We start from the raw sequence: 27,268 nt of genomic DNA on the forward strand, positions 1-27,268 counted from the left end.
CAGCACACAAGCAGAGAGACCACTAGACGATCCTCATGGTTGGCATAACCTCTTACTTGCCGGCATAAGCTGTATCATGATTGGCATAAACCTCTTCGTTCTGATCAATCGCATCAAAGTTTAAATAACTATTTTCTTCTGGTTATCTACCGCACGATTTACAATCCTTCTGCGAATTTCCTCCATGCCCAGAGGAAGAGAAAATGCGGTTAAAAAGAACTACAGTATTTAACTTTTGGGAGAAAAGGAAAGAGAAATGGTTCTAGTTTAAGTCCCTCTCCCACAAGCTAGCTGTTAAGGTTCTTGAGGTAACGTAAGATTCCTTACTGGAAATTTCTTAGGAATGATGCACAAGACGAGCAATTTATCATGTTTGTTTTGAATAGCACAAAACGCACGTAAGCAATCAGTAGTAGTATTACGCGTTTCAGGTATTGATCCATTGATGAATAACCTAACACAGTAGTATGTACTATGTATATAAAGATGCTAGTGATTAGGATCTTTTCAAGGACTTTACAAAATCCAATTGCTCTATTTGAATCTAGATCTTACCATACAAACATCCAGCCATCTAGGTAATATATATATATATATATATATGGGAAATCAATAGCATGGCCAATACACCAACCAAATCCATTTTAGTATCAAGCAGCATTCAAAAACGTTCCAATTAGGTCATGGAACCCTGACAAGGTAAATGTTACAACTACCTATTATTATGCTCTCTACTTAGAGCACATTTTCAAACATTACAGACCACCAACATGAGAGAAGAAGCCTATCATATCGCATAACTTCGAGGATTCCACCAAGTAGCATCAGGAAGTCGACTTGAATGAATAATCTTCCAACCTGATGATATTAACTAGCTATCATATCAAAGCTTATCCACACTATCTGATGAGTCCTTCTTTAGAGCTTCCAGGCAAGAGTTGCATATTGTTAATCTTTTACATCTTCAAAGAATGTGTCTGGTATTTCCGGGGGAGGAGATAATGTTGACACACATTTGAACTGTAACATGAAGTCATGTAGTATTGTGTAAGAGTCATCTCTATGATTGAGAAACTTTTGCTTATACGTACTAGTACCAACTGAAATAAGTGTACCTTATGTTGATTGTATTTCTCCCTCACTGCCACCAAAGTGCTTCCCCTTCTACCTAGTTGCAGGTCATGTATGAGCTGGACACATTCCTTTAGTTCTGCTGGTTTATATCCTGAATATTGCTGTAGTGCAGCATTCTGTAAAATGTGCGAGTTTAATCAGTCACCAAACATATTATGTATGTTATGCTAGAAAGATTGAAGACGGCTAAACATGTCAAGAGACTACTCAAAAACACGTCCTTACCCAAGGATGCAACTCTGGCTGAAGTGTAAACCTTGAGAGAAATACGACTGCAGCAGCAACCAAAGATGGTAGGTATTTTACACAGCCATACTCCAGCAAACTTAACTCAGCTAAGTAGTAGCCTAAGAACTCCAACTGCAAATTTGGATTCTACAGAATCAAAAGAAGGACAAATGAGCATCAATATTTAAAAAACCCCATGGAAGAAACAGAAGAAAGGTTTTAAAAAAGATTTGCATACATACATTGTAATCTTCCTTAGCTACTCTGGTGAATCTTCTGCATCCCACAAGGAAAGGAACAATAAGGTTAGCTACGTGAATGCAAATCTTAGTTTCATGAGCATAGAGACATAGAAGCAAAGTAGCATTAAAATACCTAAGGAATGTCTTGATTGTCGGATTGCCCACTTCATACTTGAGGAACTTGAGCACGTCAAATTCCATCTTCACCACCTCTTGCTTAGTGTAGGTATTATCAGTAATGTAACAGAAATCTTCCACATGAGTAGGACTAATCTCTTCATACTTCCTACTCGAAACAATAAGCACGAATCCATAAGCCAAAAAAAAAAGAAAAAACAATAGAATACAAACATTGCTCAGAAAGTAGATCCACTGCCAGATTCAAGGCTTACGAGGCAATAAGCATGGAAGAAACGCCCAAAAGTTGCAGCCTTTGCCTGCTGATAGCATTCTTTGATAAGAATCTATCTATATAGGAAACAGTTAAGTACAGCGTATCTGAAAGAAGCTTGTATTCCTCAGCCACCTCAACCAACCAATCCACCAAAATTCCTCTCATATTTGCTGTTACATCCTTCTGAACCTTGTCAAGGTAATCCGGCAATGGTCTTCTGTTCACCTCCATCTAAATTATAACCCAAATATCATCAGATCAAATCATAAACACCTCCTAAACCCCATTTAGATAGCAAAAGATTTAACACGAAAATGCACCAATCCTTTCTATACAAAAAGAACCCATTTTTCATAAATAATTTCTTAGAGGCCAACCTTTTTGCAATTTAACCATCATCTTCAAAACACCCTGATATTTCAGGGACTTCAGAAAAAGTCAAACCCAACCCAAGGGAAAAGAAAGTTGCGAATGAACCCATTATTCATCACCCCAATCTGGACAGCCATATGAAATGCATGTAACAGTTAAGAAAATTTGACATAACCAAGACAAACCCATAAAAGCCACAAGTACTTAACAGAATTTACAAGTGAAAATAACAATTCAAGATAACAAAATCCCACTTCTTTATTTGCACAGATAAGCCCAACCCGTGAATAATCAACACAAAAATTCATCTTGAATGGTAAAGTACCCTACCTCCATCTTATGAAGATATTGGTAAATGTCAGAAACATAATCCCTACACATTTGGGGATCATCCGATTTGGCATCAATATCAATAGCACCATCCTCCTCCACAACCACAACCACAAACTTCTCTTTCTTCTCCTCCAAAGCCTGCTCCTTCACCTTTCTTTTAGGCCTGCATTTCTGCTGCTTCTGATGCTGAGAATCATCTGAACAAACATCACCAGACAAATTCTTAAGCTCTCCCAAAACAACCCTATTCTTTTTGGGCCTCTGCTGCTGGGAAGAGGCAAGAGCCATTGCCTCAGCAGCCCTTTTCTTGGCCAAGCGAGTGACCCTCACGCAATTCTCCTTGTCCGCCATTGCTACTCTCTCCCCGGTTTCCTAATCCTCTGATGTGTGCTTAGAGGTTGAGGGAGAGAGGAGATTAGGAGAGGGATGGAAATGGGGTTCAGGAGATGAGGAGGAGAGGGAGGATTTGTAGAAAAGGAGAATGCCGCCATTTGAGAGTGTTTTTTTTTTCAAAATGAAATACTAATTCGGTTTGCGCGGCTCAGTAAAAATTTGTGAAATTTGGAAAGTTTTTGAGATTTGAGTTGGGTTAATTGCACATACCTTCCCTGAGGTTTTTAACAATTGCAGATAACTCCCCTAAATTTTAAAAAATTACACTTACCTCCCCTATTTTCACTATTTAAGTAACATTCTAAACTCAAAAGGCTATACTTTTTTCCAAAATTTCTATAATGCCCTTGAGTTATAATTCACAACAAAATGTAAAGGAAAAAAATGGTTTACAGTATCTATTTTGTTTATATTTATTTCCTACCATTATTACTTACTTTATCAACATCCAACCACTAAATAAACATTTATCTTTGTTCTAATGTTCCATTTTTACTTAAAAATTTCTGATGCAGACCATTGTATCAACTATAAATACTATATCATATACCCAAAAACTTATCTACAATTTCATAACAATATCAGATTTTACTTAATATACTACAATATTCATTAATATCCATAAATTTCAATTCCATGGCTGCTAAGTTTTTAATATAAAATAATCCAAACCATCACTACTAATATCAATATCCAATATATTCCATTGGCATAGAATTCAAAATCAATCAAATTCTCTCTATAGGAATAATATCAATAATTGTAAATAAAAAATAGAAACACAATACAGTTATAAATATATATCAAGAACACTTTTTTCATGATAACCAAAACAGTATAACCTATATTTAGTTCCTATTTCACTTCTTATCCTTAATTTTTATTTTTTATCACTGTCACAATCTTCCTGTTTGGATTGCCATTTTCTGCCAGAAAATTGCGTTGTTTTCCATGATCACATTTCCCTATTACCTTTTTCCCTCACATACATCAAATCGCTACAGTAATTTTTTCATGAAAAATGACGAAAAATGCAATCCAAACGGGGCTGTCTCCATCTAATTCGATAATGAAATTAACACTCAATTTATCATTTGACAATTTTAATTTGCTGATACCTATCAAAAATTAGAAACAAAAATGGGCACAAGGAAACTATTTACTAATAATGGAAAATCGAGGATTGGGAATAGACCAGGATATAAATATTGGTGGTTTAATGTCAATGAGTTGATAATTAATAAAGGACATTGTTTTTTTTTATCACAATAAGGGAGGTCTCTGTAATTATGTAAACCTCAAGGGAGTCAAGTGAAATTGTTGAAAACCTCAAGGGAGGTTTTTGAAATTATCCCATTTGAGTTTTGATGTTAAGGCCTTAGGCTGGAGGAAGCAGACAATTTAGGCGAAAATTTTTGTTGGCGCACTGGAAAAGTGTGAAACTTGTTTTAGGACAAATTAATAAGTACTAATTTTTTTTGAGCTGAGTGCTAACTGCTAAGTGTTTTTGAAATTCAAGAATTTGAGGAAAAATGAATACATTGAATAGGAGGGAAGAAGACGAAGGCAAAGAGGGTTGTTTTCTTTTCCCGGTTTCAAGTTCAGCTTCTCTAGACTAAAATGTTACTTACCATAGTAACATTCCCTCTTCCTTATTCCCTCTCAGGTAATTTGCACTAGTATGCCAACTACATAGTCTTTAATTTTCATCTTTTGGATAATTTAGTATAATATATTTTTTAAAATAATTATTATAGCATTGTTTTATAATGTAATGTATGTGAAATAAAAAAATAATTAAAAATATAAAAAAATGAATTGAAAAATGTGTTTATGTAAATGAAATACTACGTGAAATAATTCAGTTATCCAAACACTCTATCAAGTAGAAACTATTTTAGCAATTTACCAAAAAATTAAGACAATAATTTAGTAACTAAAAATAGTGAGAACAATATCTCATCGAAAATGGGAAAGAAATAAGCCTTGTAAATAGTGTAAAATTTTCCTACTTGGTGCTTTTTTTCTTTTTTGGTCAAATTTACGGCGGCAGCAAGTAGGGTAATGTCCAGAGGGTGTTTTAACATACTACTACTATTACTTACCTTAGCTTTGATTTCACTAACTTAAAACAAGAGTTACAAACAAATTGAGGTTATTCACGAGCTTAGATACTCAGAGCTCAAGCTTCGACCAAGTTCAAGCAGTTTTAATAGTTTCACAAACTCAAACTTTTGAATATCCTTGAACCTTATATGTGAGATTTGAAAACTCGTCAATATTAATCAAAATTTATATATATATACATACACGCACGAATGTGTGTATTATTTATTAGGGTGAAAATGTCTATCATATCTCTTATATAAATGTATATAAAATATTAATTTGTAACACTAAAACTTGAGTTATTCCATATAAGCTTGAATACACTTCATCGAGGTAGATCCAAAATTGAGCTCGAATAAGTTAAAATTAATTATCAAGTTCAGGCTCAAGCTTAAATTTGAAGAGTTCGATAAGCTGGAGTTTGAATTCAATCATTTTACAAACTCGACTCAACTTGTTTGTATTCTTACTTGAGATAACAATTATCGTCCTTCTCTTTCTTCCCTTTTTGAAACTATAAAAGGTAAAATTAAGGAAAATTTGTAAATTGATGTAAAGAGTACTTACAAGTAGAGATGGCTTTATGCCCAAGCAATCCCATAAAAGATCACGAGATTAAGGTGGGAGGAACTAAAATGGGTTAGACTCATTTCAATATTACCCAAATACCCAATAAATCCCCTTTTTTTTGCTTTAATTTTTAATTTTTGCTTTTTCTTTTTTAGACCTCATTTCTCTTTACTATATAAAAAGCATACACTTATCTTCACTTCTCATGTAATATTTTTTCAAAATAAATATTTTTTGGTGAATTCTACTTACTCTTTTCCTTGACTTATTGGACCCAACAAATTAACAAATATGTTAATTTGATTAATTATTATATGGAAAATCAAAACGAGGTGTGTCTAATCCCTAACTCAAAATTTGTTTGCTTAAATCTATCAAAAAAATATAATATTTCACATTTTTACTACTAAGCATTTCATCATACAGGGGGGGGGGGAATTAACTAGGCATTATATCATACTGAGGGGAACACCCCTCAAATTTATGTCATAGTAACTCTACAATCAAGATCAGCATAACAATAATATTTTTCTAACCAATGAGATCTTTGTACACAATGCTATGTATTAGTTATTAATGATGATTAAATTTGCAGAAATGAAATTTCAAATGAATTTTATGCCATTGGACTAATAGTCTTCATTTTTATTTTTAATTTATTTTTATTCTTTTGTTTAGCTACTCTTGTTTTATATTTTATTTTTTTTGTTTAATTACTCTTAGTTTACTAAATCTTATTTTATAAGAGACTTTTACTAACCTTTTTAAATTTTATCTCAAATTTTCATATATTTCCTTTTTTTCTCTATTTATTTTCCTTTCATTTTTCATTATATATATATTTTTTACGTTTGTCTCCTTCATGCATAGTAGCCATTTAAGCTTCATCCAACAATTTTGCTTTTGATTGAAGATTTAAATTATGAAAAAATGGAGAAGAAATATATATGTAATTTGAAAAAGTGGTCTAAATGAAGTTATTACAGGTGCTAGTCCGATTGCTATTGCTGAAGAGACGGCAGCCAGCATAGAATTAGAGTAGCGGGGCTTTCGGAGAGAAAAGAACAACGTAAAAGAGACAAGAAAATAAATAAAAATAAGAAAATTTATAATACATGAGACCCGTGGAATACCCAAATGATCCCAGACAAACCCATCAAATAAATAGGTATCACAATCATCAAACCCACAGCCCAAATTTCCAGAACCCATCCTGCCCAAATTATGGGCAGGCATGGTATTTAAGTGGGGCTTGGTCCTTATTGCCAATTATACTTACAAGATCTATTATATACCAAGAATAATTCCATGTATCAATAGTTCGTTTACACGAGGAAATGCTACTATAACAAAACTCAAATGATGTCACGGGTAGGGGTGTCAATGGGTCGGATTTGGATCCTGACTCGATCCAGATTCGATAAAATTTTATGGGTTCGGCTTGAAAAATAATTCCGATACCCATACTTATTTACTTTAACGAAAAATGGGTCGAATACGAATATAGGATTTTGACCCGTATCCGAACAATATATTAATAATTATAAAATATAAATATTTCTAAATACATTATTTTACCAAATTAACAATTTAGTAATGACTTTGTAAATTGATTTGTAGTTAGTTTTGGATTGACTATTACGAGTTATTTGTGATTTAGTTTTGTAATTTGATTTGTTTAAGTTTGAAAATTGGTTTTGGATTTAATTTTGGAATGTTTAAATTTAGATCTTTTCTTTTCGGGTCGACTTGGATCCAACCCGGAACCCGTCGGACCTAGTTTCGGAACTCTAAAGTCAAAACCCGTCAGATATATGGGTCGAATCCGAATCTACTAAATAAAAATGGATATGAATCTGAAATTTTCAATTTCGGCCTGAATCCAACCCGCTAACACCTCTAGTTATGGGTCTTAATATGGTGCCTTAACATTTGGGCTTCTTATGTATATCAGGCTGAAGAGCACCCCTATTACTTTTCAATGTGCGAAGACCAACTCTCATGGTTATGCCTTCACAAGGAGAATCAGCAGCACAAGACAATCCAATTCCAGTGACTTGGACCAGGCAATCACTATGAATTTGTTGGTCAATGGATTCATTTGATTCTTTCTGATATAAGTCGATAGTGGGAGCAAGTAACTTCCGGTCCAGCACGTCCTCAATGTTGGTGGCCTAAAATTCATCTCTACCCATTTCTTTAGGCTTAATCCTTCAATGAAACTTTCATGTCTTGGGCTTTTGCCTGTGAAGAGTTCTAGCAGAAGAATTCCGAAACTGTATACATCTCCAGCCGTGGATTGTCTCTCTCCAGAGTCATAATCTACAAGGTGTTCAGAGTAAAAGTCAAATGGTGACTTTTGAGACGATGAATGAAAGCAACAGAAATCAGGGAAAGCAGGAAAAGCCAGCAATGGATTTCCCCTAAATCCTACTATATGTGATACAGAAGCGTAATGAACTAACTTATATGCTACAAACTCACGTAAACCAAGAAAATAAAAGCCAAGAATTGTCAAGAAAATAACCTGGAGGCATGTGGCCTATGGATGGATCCCTTCAGTATCCATGGAGCTGACACAAGATTGATCATCACTGTTGTTCATCAACAACCTGGCAAGTCCAAAGTCTCTAACTTTTGCCGTCATGTTTGAGTCCAGAAGAACATTGCTAGGCTTCAAATAGCAAGTCAGTGCAGGGACCTCACATTCATGGTGCAGATAATTCATAATTTATGGCACAAGCGACATCAATCGCTACATTCAGTCTATCCACAACATCGAGCCCCCCTCCACAGGAAGTCCTACTCTTCCCTGTTATCCAATCTTCCAGATTACCATTGCTCATGAACTCAAATACTAAAGCAAGAAAATCTGAATTCCTGAAATCGATGCTGGAGCAAGTGGTGATAAGTTTAACTAGATTCCTGTGCCTGACGTGCCTCAAAGCTGCACATTATGCTATAAAACTCTTCCAGGATCCGGCTGTCTTTGTATTGATGACCTTAACCGCAACAGCAGTCCTTGTCTGAGTTGTCCCTTGTATACAGATCCAAAGTTCCCACACCCAACAAGATTTCCTTTGTTGAAATAATCGGTGGCAATGCGGAGGTCATCATAAGCGATCATATCATTTTATTCTGCTTCAAGGATTCAGATTCTACTTCTACTTTTGCCATTTGTTTTCTGAAGCAAAACAGAAAAGCAATTGTGAAACGTACTGCTATTATTGCTCCAATTAGACTGAAAACCAATATTAAATATCTGCGATGAGCATGCCTAATATTGCATGTCATTTTCAGGCAGAGGTTTTTGTTGCCTTCCAGATGAACCTTGGAAGGATGTGCAAACACTCCACTAGAAGGGATTTCTCCTTCCAAATTTTTGAATGAGCGACTGAGGACCTGAAGTGCCCGCAAGTTTTGAAGATCAGAGGGAATTGGGTCACTGAGTTGGTTTGAGGAAAGATCAAGAGTTTCCAATCCCTTAGCATCTCCTAAAGTATCCGGAATTTGGCCTGATAGCATCTTTGTACAATTGTACCAAGTAGTGAATGCTCCAATCTCTTACAGTTCCCAATTGACTTTGGCATGTCACCTGCTAGACTATCGATTGTGACAAGGAATCCGACCTCTTCTGGCAAAGAACCTGTGAGATAGTTATTGGAAAGATTGAGGAAAGTGCTTAAACTGGGGAGATGGAGGATTTTTGGCGGGATGCTTCCGTTGAGCTTATTATCGATAAGTCCATGGAAAGTAAACTTTGGAAGTTTTTGAAGGTAGTAGGTATGCTTCCAACCAATTCGTTTTTTGACAGGTCTATCTTGTTCAACTTCTACAGATTGCCAAGGGAATTTGGGATTTGTACATACAAAGGATTTCCAGCCAATCCCAAACCTCGTAGTTGGTCTAACTGCCCAATTTCTGGGGGAATTTCACCGGAAATTGCAGCATAACTCATGTCTAGCAACTCTAAGCATCTCAGTTGGCCAATTGAGGGTGTTATACCGCCAAAAATTGGATTTCTTCCCATGTAAAACTTTTTAAGAACTTAAGACAGATTGCCCATGGTCTTTGGAATTACACCTTCTAACAGAATGGAATCAATTGCGAGGAAGTTTAGACGGGTTCTCTTTGTTAAGGATTCCAAAAGACTGAAGCCATTACCTCCTGAGGCAACAATCCTGTTGAAACCTCTGTTACACATCTCCAGTTCGGGGAGATTTTCTAATCCTGGAGGAATACTTCCATGCGAAAGGTTATGTGCCAAGCGAATCATTCGTATCCGTGTGAGACTGTGCAAGGATCCAGGAACTGTACCGGTGAATCTATTGAAGGAAAAGTTGAAGCCTAGAAGATTAGGAAGTGTTACTCCGATGCTGCTGGGAAGATCACACCACAAATTTTTGGAAGGCAAAGCTAAATATACAAGTGAAGACACGTTGTAAATGGAGGCAGGGACAGTACCGGAGAAATTGTTAATCCTGAGATCAAGAACCTTCAAGTTTCTCAGACGGGACAAGTTGCTGTGCATCTTTCCATCCAGTGAATTGGTGCCTAAATTTATGATGGATAGAATTGTAATATTTGCTATAGAAGATGGAAATAAACCAAAGAGCTTGTTTCTCGCCAAATTCAGAACTTGAAAAGCCCTTTCAGTTGGCTTATCTCTTGAGGGATTTCCTCTGAAATCTGATTCTGCACAGGGTCTAGAATTCTGAGCTCTTTGCACTGGCTTATGTTACTTGGTATAGCACCAGTTAGGCCGTTGAAGCTCACATTCAGCGTTCTAAGGCGAAAAACATTGCCAAGTTGCTCAGGAAGCTTTCCTGTCAATTGGTTATTCTGCAACTGAAGGGATCCCAGGAAGGACAGATTTCCTATGTAAGGGCTTATGAAGCCTGCTAGTTTAAGGCTTGAAAGGTCAAGCTCTACCATACCACTCTTTGGATCTTCCACACATCAGCACAACATGAGATACAAGAATTTGTTGACAATTCTAAGAATTCGGCAATGGGTTACTTAAGAACCATAGGAATATTTAGTTATCAGACTTTTCAAGCAGTTTAACAGTAGTCTGATTGGCTACTCTGCACTTTCTAGAGTAAACGAATTTGGACAATTTCTCATGACAAATGTTGCTACCATACTCCATCTCGTCCCCTGCTCAATCTTCTTTTTCTACTTTCTAAACGAAAAAAAAGAAAGAAAAGAGAACTTGTGTTAATGAGTTTCACTGAGATTTTGTGTAATTCAAAGAAAGTGATGGTTAGTGTAGAGGTATCGCAGACAATATGGATCTTGTAAAGCATAAGCGGATAGATCCGGCAGATTATTTTGCTTCTGTTTTGTTCCTTAAAAAAAATTGAAAGATCTCAAAAATTAGTCCTTTAGATTAAAATTTTAACCCACAAAGTAATGGAAAATCTTTTATTACTCCCCAAACATTTGCAAATTCCTCTTACATTCATTTTTTGTTTGAGCCACGTGCCCACATCAGTCAGACAACCCGAAAAATGGAACTCGCAAATGAAACATGATTGATATGGCACAATTCCAGTGTACATGTTCGTATAACTTGAACTTCTATCGAAAACTTGGGTCTTATTTAGTTATTTGGTTTTTGGGCTTTGGGAAATCTGGTTTCCATCGCACCAAGGTCTAGAGGGTTTTTTTTTTTTTTTTTTTTTTTTTTTTGGGGTATGTAAAACGTGCCAAGGGCTTAAACATAAAATTCAAGAGTAATGCATGTATATTCTTGCAGGATAATTTCAGAAACCTCCCCTAACATTTTGTATAATATCACTCAACACTACAGGTTTTTAAAATCTTGTATACTTCTCTTGGATTGATATTTCTTGAAATATTTTAGTTCCTTTAGAGGAAATGCAAGAAAGATAAAACTTTTGTTCCAATACTACCATTATATTATCCTACTTATGAAGTTTGCAACAATAATAAAGAACAAAATATGGTTAAAAAGTAAAAAGATGAAAATATCAGTGGTTGTCAATGCAATAACGAGTAATTTTATAGATATACAACAACTATTATCTAATATAATCCATGATGTTTAACAAAAAATGGATATTCCTAAATATATGTTTGGTCATTAGATCATTTTTCATTATTTTAAATTTTGACTTATTTATAAAGCTTTTTCTATAAGTAGGATTTGTATTACAAACTACACATGTGAGGAGATTATTTTAATTTTTAGTACAACTTAAACTATATCATGTACTAAAACATATTTTCTTAAAAATTTCTTGACTTCCTTATAACTATCTACAAAATTTTTTAAGGTGTTAATTACTCACTAAAATCTTCGTATGTAATTGACTTTGAATAGATTTAATTTACACATGTCCTTTCTTATCCCACCATGACCTCGATATAAAGAAATATGGACCATTATTAGATATAACCTACATTTTTTTTCCAAAATTTTATTTTGTTTTGGCTTTTTGGTTAAATAGCTATTAAGGGCAATAATAATACTATCAATTTGTAATATTTAATAGGAATATTTAGTTTGTGATAGGAAAGGTAAGTGAGATTTTAAAAATTTTAGAGGAACTAAGTGATATTATGAGAAACCTCAGGGAAGAGATTTCTGAAATTATCCCTATTCTTACTTGAAACCACAACCTTTTTTTTTTTAAATAATTTTTGGACCCTTGTAGTACCTAAGTGTTGAGACTGAATTAAAAATTAATTAATAGATCAAAGTTAATGTTAGTTCATTTTAATTTCAGATGAAAGATTATAGAGTTGCTTAGTCGAGATTGGAGTGTAGTATAACTATGCAAGTCATTATTAGGGAGAATTGATCCAATCGTTAAGGTTGAGGTTTCAGGTATTAATGGTCATGTACTCAAATTTTCCTATCCTTCCTCGCTTCTTAAGTCCCACCCCTATCTTGGAAAATAATTTTTAAAAAAAACCTTTTATGGCCTTTGTTAAAATGAAGGGTTAAAGACATTGAAATCTTCTAAACTTTGTCTTTAGTTGCATTTTGCTCCCCTAAACTCGTTTAATAAGCACTTCGTCTCCCTATTTGATATTTCAAGACAAAAATGCCCTTACTATTTTATTTTGTTTCTTTTTTTGTTTATTCACTCCCTTTTTTCCTTTTTCGTTGCTTTTTTATTTTTTATTTTGTTAATTTTTACTATTTTTTCACTTGTGTCATATCACTATTTTGTTTAATTTTCCTATTAGTATTACTAATTTGTATGCTAATTACTTTTTACCTATAATTTTATTCTTGTTTTATTTATTTACACTATTAGAAAATTCAAGATAAATTGTATAGCGTAAAAAATTAATATATACCTATCATAATAAAAAGTTGTATATTACTAGCAATTTGACTATTTAAAATGATATTAGCAAACTAGGATGTACCATTAAATTACTTAATATTTAAAAATATCCCAAAAATAAAGTAACCAATTTTTTTATTTACTTTTTAATGTATGATTGATTAACCATTATTTTTTTACAATCTGAATTCATTAATGTTGTTATTAAAAGTTATTTTATTCTAAACTCTAGATGTATTGATTTAAATAATATATAAATATATCCTTTGTTAATAACATAGACCTTATGATCATTATAACTTCCAATAACAAAAGGTAAAAAAGATAGAATTGAAATAAGTTTAAGAAGATTAAACTTAATATATTAATAATAACAGGTAAGTGAAGAAAGTAGTTGATTACATGAGAGAAGGGAGAAAAATAAAAACTATAAAGAAAAGGAAAAAGTAGAAAAAGGGCAACAAATGAGGAAAAAATAAATAATATAATAATTAATATAGAAGAGGCACTTTTGCCCTAAAATATAAAGCGGGGAGGGGGGGAGGGGAGGGGAACAAAGTGCCTATTTATTGAGTTAAGGGGGTAAAGTGCAGACTGAGTGTAAAATTTAGAGGGTTCAATGCTTTTAACCCTAAAATGAATTAATCCATGCAAAAAGGGGTAACAGCGGATACTTCATCGCCCATGCAATCCTATTTCTACGTCGTTAGTTCCCTATCTAACCAAAGAAAAAGCATAGACCGACAAAATGTAAAATCGCATGAAGTCTTTTAATCTAATGATCTAATCTTACTGGAAAAAGTGTACGAGCAAAACCAAAAAAAAAAAACAAAGTTTCGAAAGGTCCTGTTGGTCCCTGCTGGTTCGTCGCAGTTGGTAGTTCTTAGTTTTCACTCCGAAATCCGAAATTTTTGAATGGTTGGAGTTTAAGAGGCACGAATAAGTGTACAATACAAAATTAAGCATAATCTTTGATTACTCTTTTGAAGTATGTTTTAGCTTGTGAGGCTAAACAGATTCGGCAGAAATCAATACACAAAATCTTCTCCATTAGATGAGAGCGCTGATTATAGTGACGAAGAAGTTTGACAAAGCCGGCGAGCTTGCTGTAAATTTTAAATACTTGCATGTGTACTTCACTGGAAACCCTCAATTTCTATTTCTGTTTTTTTATTTATACATAACTATTAATGAAAACCTCAAATATTCTACAATTCTAAATCCTTACAAGGCTTATCAAATAAAAATAGTATTAAAAAAAAAACTAAATACAAACAAATCACTGGAGATTATCAAGCTGATCTTGATTTACAGGAGCAAGCTGAGATAAGAACAGCTCCAAGAGTGCTCCTTCTCTGGGTTGTCCAGCTGGAAACGGATCAGTTCCTGAGAAAAACCAAAAATCAAAAAAAAGAAGAAGAAGAAAATGAATAAATGTAGTTTAAAATGAATAAATGTAGTTTCTTTCTTAGTTACATAATAATTTGAAAAAGAACATGTTTAATTATTCTTAAAAATGAAGAAAAGAATTGTTTAACACCAAGACCTATTTTGTCCTTGAAAACTTAGGCTAGTTGCAGTTTGCAACTTCAAGTATTTTTCTTTTTAATATCATTTTCACTTTATACCATCAAACTATTACTTTGGACTTTTGCACCTTAAAGTTTTACACACACCCTATTAGTTACCTGCAAACCTTAGTAACGTCAAAACAAGGACATAAATCCGAGAATGTGACCATCGCTTTAGGTGGATTTATAATTTATTTATACACTAACACCACTTGGTTACATTGCCAAAAATCCACGATGGTACGAATTGTCTTTATTTATGCACTTCCACTCGGATTTATTTATAGTACCCTATTAGTTTTCAAGGCTTTAGTTGAACAGAGCCTTGAAACTTGATCGTTAGGGAATCATTTGCAGTTGATCTGAAATCAGGGAGTAATCTTTGAGTTGAAGACGAAGATTAATGGAACCTTAGGAATATTTACCAACCTGTTGGATACAGGTGCGTCCATGGCGAGAGATTTACGTCGATGATTTGTCCAAAGTGATCATCATGGGGACGTTGTAGTACTTGTGGGTCGTTCTCGATCTTGCTGATTGGACTGTTATGATCATTCAGCTGCTGCTGCATGTCTGCTGCTGTATCCAAATGACTTTGAGGAGGAAGAGTTAAGGAAGCAGGTACCATGTTCTCTATGCGCTGATCAGCTTGCCCAGCTCTACCAGAACGCACAAAAATTACAACCAAAAAAAAAAAGAAGCTACTAGGTATACATAGCACTGTCACGTAATAAAACTAGTGTTTTCAACCTTATTTACTGCTAGTTTTTTACTATGTTAAAATGAGCATGCACCTAAGAGGAATAAGCCCTGTGGGATCCAAGAAATTGAGCATTGGAATTTGATCTTGGTCTCTTTGATGAGGAAACCAATCCAATAAACTGCTTGCACTTCTCGTAGTAAACCCATTTACTTGTGCTGCTTGTTGAGCCAAATTTACCTGCCAATGATAAAAGAAAAAAGGAGTGAATTGCGCTTATTCTCCCTGATTTTTCCACAGGGTGTACCGTCGAGGATCTTCTTTCGACAATCATGGAAATATTAGAAAAACCACATATATAAATGTGACTAACAAGTGAAGATTTAGATTTTATAGATCGATCAAAAGATCTGGGGAGTTTGTAGGTGTGGGGAGGTATACTTCTCCTCCAATATTTGCTATTTTCATGAAATACACAGCCTACGATCAGTTCTAGTGACTAAGGTCATCAACAGCTAATCTTTAGTGGAGAAATGAGGATTCCAATACAATGCTCGGGCTTACCTTGCGTGCTCGAACTTGATTCAGAGTCTCCTCAAGAATTTGTTCCCTGTATTCAGCCTCACAAATCGCATTGATCTCCCAAGGATCGCCTTCATAAATTCTGATGATCAAGAATTTACAAATTCATCAGTGGAGCTTGCTACTATACTGAAATCTTTGAGTTCAGTTTGTTATTGCCGCAAGAAGGGGACCCCAACAAAAAAAAAAGACCCAGTGCAGATGACTTTTACAGTTTTCTTGCTAGCTGGAAACTACTAGAGACTGTAGGCTAGACTCTAGAGGCTAGTGAATGAAGTGACATTAGTTGATTACTGCTAGTACCTCAATTTTTTCTCCATATCCTCCATTTGGGACTTGTACCTAAGAATTTCTTGCTGAATTTCCTGCGAGTCCATTTAACTAATTAGCAGTCACTTTCTCTATACGAGGAAGCTGGAGTGCAATTAATCCAAGCTCATTAATGAGCTCGATCAAGCAGTACCATTTCGTCCAAGAGCTTCTTACCTCAATTTGAGAGTCAACACTTACTGGGCTGAATACGAAAACAAAGAATTAGTAATAATATAAACTGAATGTGTAACAACCAAATATTTTTTTTATCAGCATCACAATTCACAAGTAAAGATGAACTATTGCTTGATGCATATGTGGTACCTGACATCTTGATTAGTTCTGTCTGCTTCAGATTTCAACTTGCCAAGTGCTTTTTCCAGATACTACAAATCGACATGGTAACTCAAACAAGTCAATATTGCGACCAAATTTCCATCCCTGTTGAGCTCACAGATTTGTAAGCTAGTTAGTTAGTTAAAGAGGAGTATCCGCCCACAATACCTCTTGGTTATGCAGCCTGTATAGAGTTGCATGGAGACGAAAGGCATCCGTATAAAGAGGGGGCCACCGACAAAACAATCAAAAGTAAACCGGGAAAAAAAAAATAACCACCATTTGAGACGGTATCAGAGTATATAAAGAATGATCAATAAGCTATAGCTAGTTCCTTACCGTCCTCGCTCATGCTCCGGAAGATTCAGATATCGTGCCATAATTTCCTCAAGGCTTCCACAAATCCGATACATGTCATAGACCAATATGATCATTCAGATCATTTTATGTTGAAAACTTTGTATATACTTGTTACTAAAATAAAGACTTAACAGGAATATACAGAAAGAAATTTATAAAGGACGCGAGTGAGGGCTGAGGAGTAACACCTTTTGTTTCCTGAAAATACGCTGAGTCTTCCAGAGGGGGAGAACATGATGAGAGCTACATCAACATCACAGAGCACAGAAAGTTCATAAGCTTTCTTGATAAGCCCATTTCTTCTTTTTGAGAAAGTCACCTGCCTATTTGTTGTGTTCTCGATTTTCTTGATCTGGAGCTTCACTCTTCCCATATTTTTCCCTCCTCCTAGGTTTCCTCTCCTCTAAAATATACGTCTCTGTCAAACTTGTTGAAACTTGAAAGCCCTTTTTTGTGAAGGAAGCCAAATATGGTAGTAATCGCAGCCAGGATCAAGTCTGTCCCTGCCAGCTCTTAAATGGAACCTGAAATTATGCTAGTATCCTAGTACTTTTGTTTATACATAGATAAAAAAGTCATTAACTGCATATGCGAAACAGTTGATGTAAGAAGTTGGAAAGTGAGGGATGAGAAGAGAAGCTAAGAGAAGTAGTAACAAATTTCGGAGCGGAAGGGGCTTTTTGGCACCGTTAGGCCGCTGTTCAGAAGATGACGAGAGGGTGAGAGATAAAGTTAGCGGTGAGTTTCCACAGCTGTCAAGGATCTTCTCAAGAGAGTGACTATATTCTAGTAGAACTTAATTCTCTTTTTTTTTTTAAAAAAAAAAAAAAGAAGAAGAAAGAAATGAAGATTGTAATAGAGGAGTAGTGATAAATAAATTTGACAAAAAAGTATAATAAATCAAGTAATGCCAGGGTAATTACAACGTAAATATGGACTAGAGGCAGAGGTAGAATACTCCTAATAACAAATTCACTATTTTCTTGTTTTTAAAGGAGGGGGGAGGGATTGGGGATTGGTTGTTTATTGACACCATTTCTTTTTGGTTGTTTGCTTGATTTTTCTCATAGACATTTGAAAAAATGGTAAGCATCAGGTTTTAACCTTTCATATGTGAGGAAAATCTTAGCCGGAGGCCAGCTCTTTTAAGTAGGGAAAATATAAGGCCAGCTGAGCGATTCACTAGCTACAGCCCACAAGATGCTAGTAAATAGGAAAATTTAGAGCCATTTTATATTGCTATTTTTATTGAAATTTTTATAAAAAAATATATTATAGTGATTTAATATATATGAAACAAAAAATTGATTAAAAAATATATTTATAAAAAATATATAAATCTTTTGAAAAAAAAAATGACAATCCCAATAGGCCTAGCATTCAAAGCTAAAAGTCTGCAGGTACGTCACGTCTTTGTATAGGGTTTGCTTCGTTAAACACTTCACATGATCCCTTATAAAGAGCAACACAACTCCGATGCACGTCAAAATTTGCTCTTTTACGTAAATTTACCAGAAATTCTTTTTCTAAAGTTGAACTTATATATATATATATATTTAAAGCATCTAGAGTTGAACTTCGTGTCCATAATTACCATGTTACAACGGTACAAGAGACTAATATCAAGCACGAAGTTGATAATAATTAGAAATTCTGCCACGAGGTCTCTAAAACTATTAGCCATTATGTGTTTTAAATTTTAAATTAGTTTAAAATGCACAAACGTTATTAAAAGTAATCAATATTAGATTGAGCAATGAAAACTTTTAAAGATAACTTCTTATACACTGTCAGTGTATAATTTTTTTCACATTAATAGGTTTAAATTATGCCATATAATATGAATTCATATCATACGTATATGGCATACATCCAAAATTACTGTACTATTAGTGTATAAAAAATTAATTCAATTTTTAATAAGTAAAAGGATAATTAATAGTACTCTATCTTGTTATTATTATTATTTTTTTGTGAAAACATATGAACAAAATCACAAAATTACTTTAAAAATGAAGAGCCTATAATATGTGTTTCGTGAAAAAGAGTAAATTGAGAATTTTTTTTTTGTCCATTATGTATTGCAAATGTATAGAATAAGTATATAGAAAAATGGATGACGAGTTTATTATAAAACGTTTACATTTATTTCCCTCGCTGCATACACTTAAGATAAAACATTTTTTGAAAATTTTACAATAAGGAATAACCACTTCTCTACATTTTATAGTATGCTCCGAATGTTTTATTGCACAAATAGAAGAACCCTATTAAATATTTTTTTTTTTAAAAAAAGTCATAATTCAGGGGATCGGGAAAAATTTTTCTAGAAAAGGGTATTTTGGTAGATAACAAAACATGTGGGAGAGCGAGCGAGGGTCCAGGGGCAGATTAATTGCAAAATGGAGTTTTTGAGTTTGGGATTTGTCGGTTTGTTTGGAAAGGCGAAGATAAGGAGGTGGATGCCTACGCAACCGATCACCTGCGTCTTGCTTAAGAATGGGGGAGGAGGTAGCCGCCGAATTCCGCAAACAGAGAAAAAGTTTCGGTCGGATTTTGGACGCGTCTTCTCCGTTTCCTCGTTTTCTTCAAACCTGAAACTCCGCTCTCGCTTCCACGATATACCACAAACCTCTGCATTTTTCACCCATTCCCTCCCAAAATGTCCCAATCCACGCCTCAGCTCAGCAGGCATACTGGTATTGTTAATACAGTCAACCCTCCATTCCATTAATAATACTTATCATATTTTTATTTTATTGATTTCCTAAAACAAGAATCACCATTCCAAAATTAATACAGTACATACATGCTTTTCAATCTCTGTCATTTGAGAAAGTAATTTTTTAAAATTTCAATGCACATTTAATAAGGGAGTATTTTGAGTACATATATAAACTCACCGGTATCGTACTGCATCATCTAAATGTAATGATTATTATGTCTCCGTAAAAAAGTTGGATGCCCAAAAATGACTCTAACATTTAGGACGGAAGGAGTATGAAAATTGTTATATATATATATATATAAATATATTTAAAGTGAGTGTATAGCTATAGACATGTTAGCATGACTAAAATTTACATACACAACAAAATAATATTAGTAGAACTGCACAACTCTACGTAAATCTTAACTATACCTGTTCCGAATCCAAAAATGTGAATGTGATGATGTCTGGAGTAAAACATTAATTAGTTGATCGTGAGATTCGATTCTAAATCCTATGTATTTTCTCTTTTCTTCAATTCTAGAGTCTCTAATAATACCAAAAAAAAAAAAAAGTAAATGTAAACATAATTAAAGTTTTAAATGATTATAATAGGTACTATTCATTTTTGGAATCGGCAACAACTTTAATTATTTTTACTTATCAATTTCCACTTCTAAAACGTTATAATTGAATTTTCACTATGAATTGTTTTTACTATTTATTCAGACAATCATTTGAGTAATCTTTCTTAGTTCCGCCCACTGTTTTCTGTTATTTCGTGAGCAAAAAGACTTAGGAGGCAGTACACAAAATTTCGTGACTAGTGTATACTAGTGTTTGGGTTTAATGCAGCCCAGCCCCAATTGTATACTAGTGTTAGCCCACTTTAGACTCTCTCCTGGTCCTTCGTGATGAATATGATGATCCACTTCCAGGTTGAGAGCCTGACCCAAAGCCTAAGGGCAGAAGTCGGACCAAATAAGACACGAAAAAGACAGCAAGAAGTTCAAGAACATCTCAAGTCCGGATACCCCCCGTGTGTGAAAAAAAAAGGAAATAAGTTAGTAGCTGGAAGGCTATAGCAATGACAAAGTCGTAACAAGCACTGCCACCTAACATTCAAAAATAGGTAGTGTCAATATCATTACCGCCTCAAATAAGCACAGAAGGATTAGTAGAGTAGCAAGTAATACAGCAACTGGTCTCCTCCATAGCGACTGGTCTCCTCTCCTCTCAGTCTTAGACAAACTCCATTTCTTCCGCATTGTCAATATCACCAACTGTTACAGTTTTCTACAATCTTAATAACCAAATTGGGAAAAAAAATATGCACAGATCAGTTCTTGCAGCACAAAGCAATCATCATCCTCGTCATCAGTATTCTCAGCGGTGCCAAGAGACTCGTGTTTGTCTCCTTGCTCCTTTATCAATTTGCCTTTGTGGCATGTAACATTATCCCTGTTCTTTTTTTTTTTTTTCCTAATAAGGCTTTGTTCTCGAGAATTGCATATTTTTTCTTCTATTGAATGATGTATTTGTTTATTTATTTTGCAGTAGCAATTAGCATGAGGTATGGTTATTATGGGGATTGTGACATGCTGCTTGGACCTAGCTCGTCGCGATTATTTGAGGCCAATTCTGTGTTTGTGAAGCAAGTTCACGTCACAGATACTGATAGGAAAGGAGTCGTTCTTTACGGGTTTTCGCAGAAGCCTGAGCTGAGCCTGGAAGAGAGTTGGAGTGTGTCAAATTATATGATTGTTGGATCCTACAGTCATAAGGTAACAACACTTCAGAACCTGAACTTCCACCCATATTTATGGAAAGAGATTTTATCTTGTGGAATATTCTGTCAGGGATTCTCGCTGTGGTTGAATAAAGGTTCAAGAATTCAGCTTGGACTGGAAGCAGAGAAAACTAGTTTGAATCAACTTGATGTATCAGTAAGTAAAGGTAGACATACTGCAGTTTGTTCTGATTCTGAGAGTAATAGTAATCCCCCATCCCTGCTCAATTTAATATATTTAAACTAATGTCTAAAACAGGGGTGCGGAAATATGAGACCCTTCTGCCACCAAATTCTCTAGGTGCTGACCTCTTTAATTATGATACAGCTGGTAATAACTTCTCTGACTTTGTATTCCTAACAAAAATATTCAATGAAAGAACATGTAATAGGTAGTGTTCAGGTGTGAAGTACATTTGGTTTGACATTTGGTTTTTTATACTTGTGATTAAGTTCAGGTAAAGCAGCTGAATATGTCATTGAAGAAGATGATAGGTACTGCATCGGCATCACTAATTTGAATCCTAGAAGCATCATGGTGGTAATGCATGTGAATGTTTCTTCCAAAATGTACGACAGCACAAAAGCAAAGAGCATGTGTTCAACAGGAAGCGGGAGATGCCATCTCAATCTTCTTTTCCCAATTACCCAATATGTAGTAGTGACTACTCCAAACAATGTGAGAAATCTCTTCCATGGCGTTGCTATGTCTGTGTTTAACAAATCCTACTGAAACTAAAGTTTTGACTAGTTTATTGGATTAATGCAGGGAGATCTTGGCCAATGGCATGTTGAGCTTTCATTCGTTGCTCGTCTTCTTGCCTACATTTGTATTTTAGGTAACTCCATATTGACTAAGCTCCTGAATTCATGTATTTTTGGTATTAGAACAATTGACATTTTGTGAGTGCATCTCAACTCTCAAGTTTTACAAATTTTACATTCGGATTTTGCGATATTGGGCACCTGGAAATGGTCTGCGTGGATTTATTTGGAGGGGTACTAATTGTAGCCTTACCAATGAAATCTTCCAGGTGTTATTGTTATTAGCTTCTTTCTGCTGTTAAAATTACTGGGAGCATGTAATGAGGAGAACCATGAACCAGAACATCCTGTAACGAGAGTTGCAGCTGAGACTGAACCTTTGCTGCCTGAGAAAGTCTTCAGATTGCCATACGGAACTGATGAAGAAGACAGGGAGTCAAGCAGGGGTAGCTCTTCAGAAGACCTATATGATGGCAAGATTTGTGTCATCTGCTATGACATGCCACGAAACTGCTTCTTTGTTCCCTGCGGCCACTGTGCTACTTGCCAAGATTGTGCTAATAGGTAAATATTTGGTTGAACAAAAACTAGTGTGTCCCTTATGAAATGTTGAATATTTGGAGTTAATTCAAGGATACACTATTTTGCAGGATCATGGAGGGGGAAACCAGGGTGTGTCCAATATGCCGACGGCTCATCCATAAAGTGAGGAAAGTTATTATCCCTTAGAACTTGCCTTTCGTTTGAAATATTTCATGAAATTTGCTGTTGTGAGCAACTATTTTCGTTGTTGGTTCACGTTGAAGCCAGTCTCCTTTTACCCCTTGAAATGCCAAATGAAAAGGGATATTTATAGCACAACTAATTATTCTGGGCATGCCCAAATCCCAATGAGTGTTGCGCTTGAATTTCCATAAAATTGGATCTTCCAACCATCTCCTAGTACAAATTTCTGGCTGATGTTTGAAGGATTTTAGCCTAGGCGCTCTTAAAAATATGTCCAACATATGGACTTGAGATTAATGAAACTGGCGAAATTGGCCTGAGCATGGAGTAGTATTTCTTGCTCTCTAAGTTTGCACGCACGTTTGCTTGGAAATTGGAGAACAGGCAATTTGCTCCCGGCTTCTGATCCTGGAGAGGAAGGGAAAGCAAATTCTACTGCGAGGCTCGTAAATAAACTAAAAGAGAAATGGTATCTGCTGCGGCAAATGATACATTTGCCACCGGGAAGGGATCATAGCATCATTTTTGTTGTGGACTTCCATTGCAGCAAATGATACAGCATTCCCACTAGAAATACTGAGAAAACATTAACAATGCTGAGTAACATTGATTAACCTTTGTCTGCGGACTTCCATTTAACATATGAAGCACTCAAAGCCGCCATACCTGTCTGGGTACTACGTACCTTCTCAAATTCTAACTCGCCAGCCACAACCGCCAGATGGAAAACAAAAAAAGAAGAAGAAATAAACAATAATTTTTAACGAGCATCTACTCTAGTCGCATGTCGTTGACAATTTTTAAGTTAAATACAAGATGCAGAACAAAAAGCTGATATAATATAAGATGGCCAAAGCATAAGGCCAAAGCATCAATGGAGATTTCGTACTACCTTCTGCTCATACCCTTGCTGTATTTACTCACCAATCAGATTACCAAAAGATTCAATAATCTCCCACCGAGTCCTTTTCCATCTTTACCTGTAATTGGGCATCTTCATCTCATCAAGAATCCAGTCCATCGAACATTAGCTCAGATCTCCAGTAAATATGGCCGAGTTCTCTTGCTTTATTTTGGTTCTCGCCCTGTCCTCCTCATATCTTCACCCTCTGCTGCAGTGGAATGCTTCACCAAGAATGACATAGTCTTCGCAAATCGGCCCAAGTTCCTCGCGGGAAAATACCTTGGCTTTAACTATACAACTCTGGTTTGGGCCTCGTACGGTCAACACTGGCGCAATATAAGAAAAATCGCTACCGTTGATATATTATCAGGTAGTCGAGTCCAGATGTTTACGCGCATACGTTCTGAGGAGGTTCACTTGTTGATTCGGCGCCTTCTAAAGGCCGCTGCCGCTAGTGCTGATGACCAGGGCATGGTCGATATGAAATCAGCCTTCTTCGAACTCACACTGAACATTATTGTGAGGATGATTGCTGGAAAACGATATTCTGGTGATGGCTCAGGAAAAATAGAGGAAGTCACCAGCTTTCAAGAGATGGTTAAAGAGAGTCTTAAAGTCAGCGGATCAACAAATGCTGCGGATTTTGTTCCACTACTGAGGTGGATAGGGCAAAATAAGCTTGAAAGTCATCTGAAAACGTTGCAGATGAAGAGGGAAAAGTTCCTACAAGATTTGATTGAAAAGCACAGAAGCATCGCCAGCCATCGTGAGAACAAGACACTGATTGATGTTCTCTTATCTCTCCAAGAGACCGAACCAGAGTACTATACGGATCAAATCATCAGAGGCTTGGTTCAGGTGAGTCTGGTTTTAAGGCGAATAGTAGATCAGTCCCTCGAAAGTGCCAACGTTCCATAAAATCAAGTATATGAACAACCTAGGAGAATCCACCTCAAGCGCTAGCTAGCTATCATACTTCCAGGGTAGGATCATAAGTTCATAGGCATGGCATTAACATCCCTGCTCTTTCAGCTTTTAACAATCAATCAAGATAACTCAAAAGCATGTATCATTTGATGATCAAAGAAGTGAATGCATTTCAAACTGCCTTTTATCCGATATCTATAGAGATAATAAATCAAATTTCGTCTAATCTTATGTGCAGATAATGTTATCGGCGGGAAGTGACACAACATCTGGAACTATGGAATGGGCACTGTCAGTTCTGCTGAACAACCCAGAGGCTTTAAAGAAAGCGCAAGAAGAAATAGACGTTCAAATAGGCCAATCAAGGCTGATAACTGACTCAGACCTTGGCCAGCTTCCTTACCTTCAAGCAATAATAAACGAAACTTTTCGTATGTATCCTGTGTCCCCTTTTATCTCCCTGCATGAATCATCCGAAGAATGTACTGTTGAAGGCTTTGGTATCCCTCGTGGGACATTGCTCCTAGTGAACCTTTGGGCTATTAATTATGATCCTGAAATATGGGAAGAACCCACAAAATTCAAACCTGAAAGGTTCATGAACTTGGAAGGAGAGAGAGAGAGATTTGAGTTTATGCCATTCGGGCTTGGCCGAAGAGGATGTCCTGGCGAAAATTTTGCTCGACGAGTTGTGGGGTTGGCATTGGGTTCACTTATTCAATGCTTTGAGTGGGAAAGACCTGGAGAAGAATTGGTGGACATGAGTGAAGGAGCTGGGCATACTATGCCTAGAGCTCAACCGCTGCTGGCAAAGTATAGGCCACGCCCTGAAATGGTTAAGCTTCTTTGAGTTGTGATCTGAGTGTTTGACAATGTTTTCTTCCTGTAACACCTAGACGACCGTGGAGAAACAAGTGAACAAGGAAACAGAGGATGTCTCTCTGTACGTGTATGTTTTAACTTTTAATGCTACTATTTTATCTCTTTTAACTTCGCTTTGTGCTGCTGCAAGAAAGTATAAAAAGCAAAGGGTTTACTCTAATTTCTTGCTTTCTCCAAAGATCCAGCATTTTCATGTGTGTATCTATTATTTGTTAACCAATGGTTCAGAATTCAATCGACGGAGAAGCAAAATTTTGCCAAGCATGAGAAATTCCCAAAATTCTGATCAAATTTAAATTATATGTAAGATGCTTTTGGTTGCATGTTGTAATTTACAGGGTCCTGCCATTCTGTAATTTAGAGCTTTCTTGCATTCTATAACTGCGAGGCAAGCAAAACTTAAATTTTGATCAAGTTTATCAGCTTTGAAAAAATCCCATTCAACAGGAGGTTGCCCACTGCAAAAAAGCACCCCTATTGTACAATTTTTCAAACATCATCAAAATCTTGTTTTTGAGGTTTCAAAGCCGCTAAATTGAACATTTGCTCTGAATCGGATAATTATGTTCAATGGTGATGTTTTGCTAATAATTTTTTTTTTTGTCAACAATAATACATTTGTATAACCTACTCTATCCTAATCTAGGGATGAGGGAGAGGAGTCTAAAGAGGCTGTGATAGGGGGCTAGTGGGTATATAGATCCAATTAGACCAGGGAGTACTATAACATAACTCTTAAATTTTTTTCACTGCAGATTAGATTTAAACTCTCACCTACATTTCAAGGAGGGACTTAAACCCCTCCCTGGTGGCCATTGAGCCATTGGTCCAGTGGTTATGTTTTGCTGATAATTACTCTATAGTTAGTCCAGTGTGCATGTACGCATGGTCCATTCGACGCCCGGGGGAAACAGGCGTTACAAGGTCCATGCATTTTTCAACCAAAGATAAGTAAAAAAAATATTTGTCTGCGGAGCGGAACTCCATTTTCATATAAAAAAAATGCTGAAAGCCGCTATATCTGGTTCAGTACTACCACACTACCGGTTCCGTCTGACAGGTCACGACCGCAACGGGAAAAAAAAAAATAAAGCAAAAAAAATGCAATAGATAAACAAGGATCTTTGTCAATCGCATGTTATATGAAATTTTAAGGGAAAATCGTTCAAAACGTCCCTCACATTTTACAAAATGACTTTGTTCATTCTTCATTTTTAAAAGTATAATTTTACGTCCCTTATAAATCCAATTGACCAAATTTGATCCCTACCTAAGTTTCCGACTAGTTTTTGGCCACGTGACTTGCATGTGATTATTTCTTAAGGGCAAAATTATCAAATCAAATTTTTATATAATCTAATTCATAATTCCTCACATTTCACAAAATGAATTTTTTCGTCCCTAACATTTTACAAAATGAATTGTTTCGTTCCTCACATTTCAAAAAATGAATTTTTTCTTTCCTCACATTTTTCAAAATGAATTTTTTCATCCCTCATTAATCATGTGCATGAATAGGTTTTTTTTTTTTCTATAAACCCACGTATATGTCTATTTGATTTTACCTGAACAGTACGAATAACATGTAATTTATCTTTATTGGA

General features: G+C 35.5%; 4 protein-coding genes across 6 annotated transcripts; 2 read left to right on the forward strand and 2 right to left on the reverse strand.

Moving 5' to 3' along the window:
• Positions 1-613: 613 nt before the first annotated feature.
• Positions 614-3,157, reverse strand: LOC113749682 (putative cyclin-A3-1). Its single transcript, XM_027293505.1, has 7 exons — positions 2,701-3,157; positions 1,997-2,229; positions 1,738-1,890; positions 1,605-1,638; positions 1,360-1,509; positions 1,116-1,250; positions 614-1,020 (listed from the first exon to the last, which is right to left on the reverse strand). The coding sequence occupies exons 1-7, from the start codon at positions 3,052-3,054 to the stop codon at positions 949-951; spliced, it is 1,131 nt and encodes a 376-aa protein (XP_027149306.1). The 5' UTR covers positions 3,055-3,157; the 3' UTR covers positions 614-948.
• Positions 3,158-14,259: 11,102 nt separating this feature from the next.
• LOC113750118 (agamous-like MADS-box protein AGL104) lies at positions 14,260-17,456 on the reverse strand. The gene is made up of 10 exons (XM_027294056.1): positions 17,150-17,456; positions 16,941-16,994; positions 16,770-16,785; positions 16,590-16,651; positions 16,440-16,467; positions 16,257-16,318; positions 15,936-16,035; positions 15,466-15,611; positions 15,101-15,330; positions 14,260-14,486 (listed from the first exon to the last, which is right to left on the reverse strand). The coding sequence occupies exons 1-10, from the start codon at positions 17,332-17,334 to the stop codon at positions 14,380-14,382; spliced, it is 990 nt and encodes a 329-aa protein (XP_027149857.1). The 5' UTR covers positions 17,335-17,456; the 3' UTR covers positions 14,260-14,379.
• A 3,392-nt stretch (positions 17,457-20,848) lies between these two features.
• On the forward strand, positions 20,849-23,271 carry LOC113749045. 3 transcript variants are annotated; one of them, XM_027292686.1, is made up of 8 exons: positions 20,849-21,116; positions 21,232-21,455; positions 21,531-21,627; positions 21,720-21,791; positions 21,919-22,139; positions 22,230-22,299; positions 22,495-22,789; positions 22,876-23,271. In XM_027292686.1, the coding sequence occupies exons 1-8, from the start codon at positions 21,002-21,004 to the stop codon at positions 22,952-22,954; spliced, it is 1,173 nt and encodes a 390-aa protein (XP_027148487.1). In that variant the 5' UTR covers positions 20,849-21,001; the 3' UTR covers positions 22,955-23,271. The 3 variants fall into 3 exon arrangements, with proteins under 3 accessions (XP_027148487.1, XP_027148486.1, XP_027148488.1); XM_027292685.1 differs by having other exon boundaries at positions 20,850-21,116; positions 21,229-21,455; XM_027292687.1 differs by having other exon boundaries at positions 20,851-21,079; positions 21,229-21,455.
• Positions 23,272-23,825: 554 nt separating this feature from the next.
• LOC113750210 (isoflavone 3'-hydroxylase-like) lies at positions 23,826-25,632 on the forward strand. The gene is made up of 2 exons (XM_027294186.1): positions 23,826-24,713; positions 25,021-25,632. Exons 1-2 carry the CDS (start codon positions 23,826-23,828, stop codon positions 25,630-25,632), a joined length of 1,500 nt encoding a protein of 499 aa, XP_027149987.1.
• The last annotated feature ends 1,636 nt before the right edge of the window (positions 25,633-27,268 follow it).

Source organism: Coffea eugenioides, chromosome 10 (assembly GCF_003713205.1).
Source record: "Coffea eugenioides isolate CCC68of chromosome 10, Ceug_1.0, whole genome shotgun sequence".
Classification (NCBI taxonomy): domain Eukaryota; kingdom Viridiplantae; phylum Streptophyta; class Magnoliopsida; order Gentianales; family Rubiaceae; genus Coffea; species Coffea eugenioides.

What these genes read in the sequence shown, in the direction of transcription:
- LOC113749682 (XM_027293505.1), bottom strand. Translation starts at nt 3,054, where the DNA reads ATGGCGGACAAGGAGAATTGCGTGAGGGTCACTCGCTTGGCCAAGAAA. An exon ending in TAGCTAAGGAAGATTACAAT is followed by an intron (nt 1,510 to 1,604) that starts GTATGTATGCAA and finishes TTGATTCTGTAG; the next exon opens with AATCCAAATTTGCAGTTGGA. An exon ending in AGCCAGAGTTGCATCCTTGG is followed by an intron (nt 1,251 to 1,359) that starts GTAAGGACGTGT and finishes CACATTTTACAG; the next exon opens with AATGCTGCACTACAGCAATA.
- LOC113750118 (XM_027294056.1), bottom strand. Translation starts at nt 17,334, where the DNA reads ATGGGAAGAGTGAAGCTCCAGATCAAGAAAATCGAGAACACAACAAAT. An exon ending in GATATGGAGAAAAAATTGAG is followed by an intron (nt 16,036 to 16,256) that starts GTACTAGCAGTA and finishes CTTGATCATCAG; the next exon opens with AATTTATGAAGGCGATCCTT. An exon ending in ACAGGGCTTATTCCTCTTAG is followed by an intron (nt 15,331 to 15,465) that starts GTGCATGCTCAT and finishes GCGTTCTGGTAG; the next exon opens with AGCTGGGCAAGCTGATCAGC.
- LOC113749045 (XM_027292685.1), top strand. Translation starts at nt 21,002, where the DNA reads ATGCACAGATCAGTTCTTGCAGCACAAAGCAATCATCATCCTCGTCAT. An exon ending in TTTATCAATTTGCCTTTGTG is followed by an intron (nt 21,117 to 21,228) that starts GCATGTAACATT and finishes TTTATTTTGCAG; the next exon opens with TAGCAATTAGCATGAGGTAT. An exon ending in TGCCAAGATTGTGCTAATAG is followed by an intron (nt 22,790 to 22,875) that starts GTAAATATTTGG and finishes ACTATTTTGCAG; the next exon opens with GATCATGGAGGGGGAAACCA.
- LOC113750210 (XM_027294186.1), top strand. Translation starts at nt 23,826, where the DNA reads ATGGAGATTTCGTACTACCTTCTGCTCATACCCTTGCTGTATTTACTC. An exon ending in TCATCAGAGGCTTGGTTCAG is followed by an intron (nt 24,714 to 25,020) that starts GTGAGTCTGGTT and finishes TCTTATGTGCAG; the next exon opens with ATAATGTTATCGGCGGGAAG.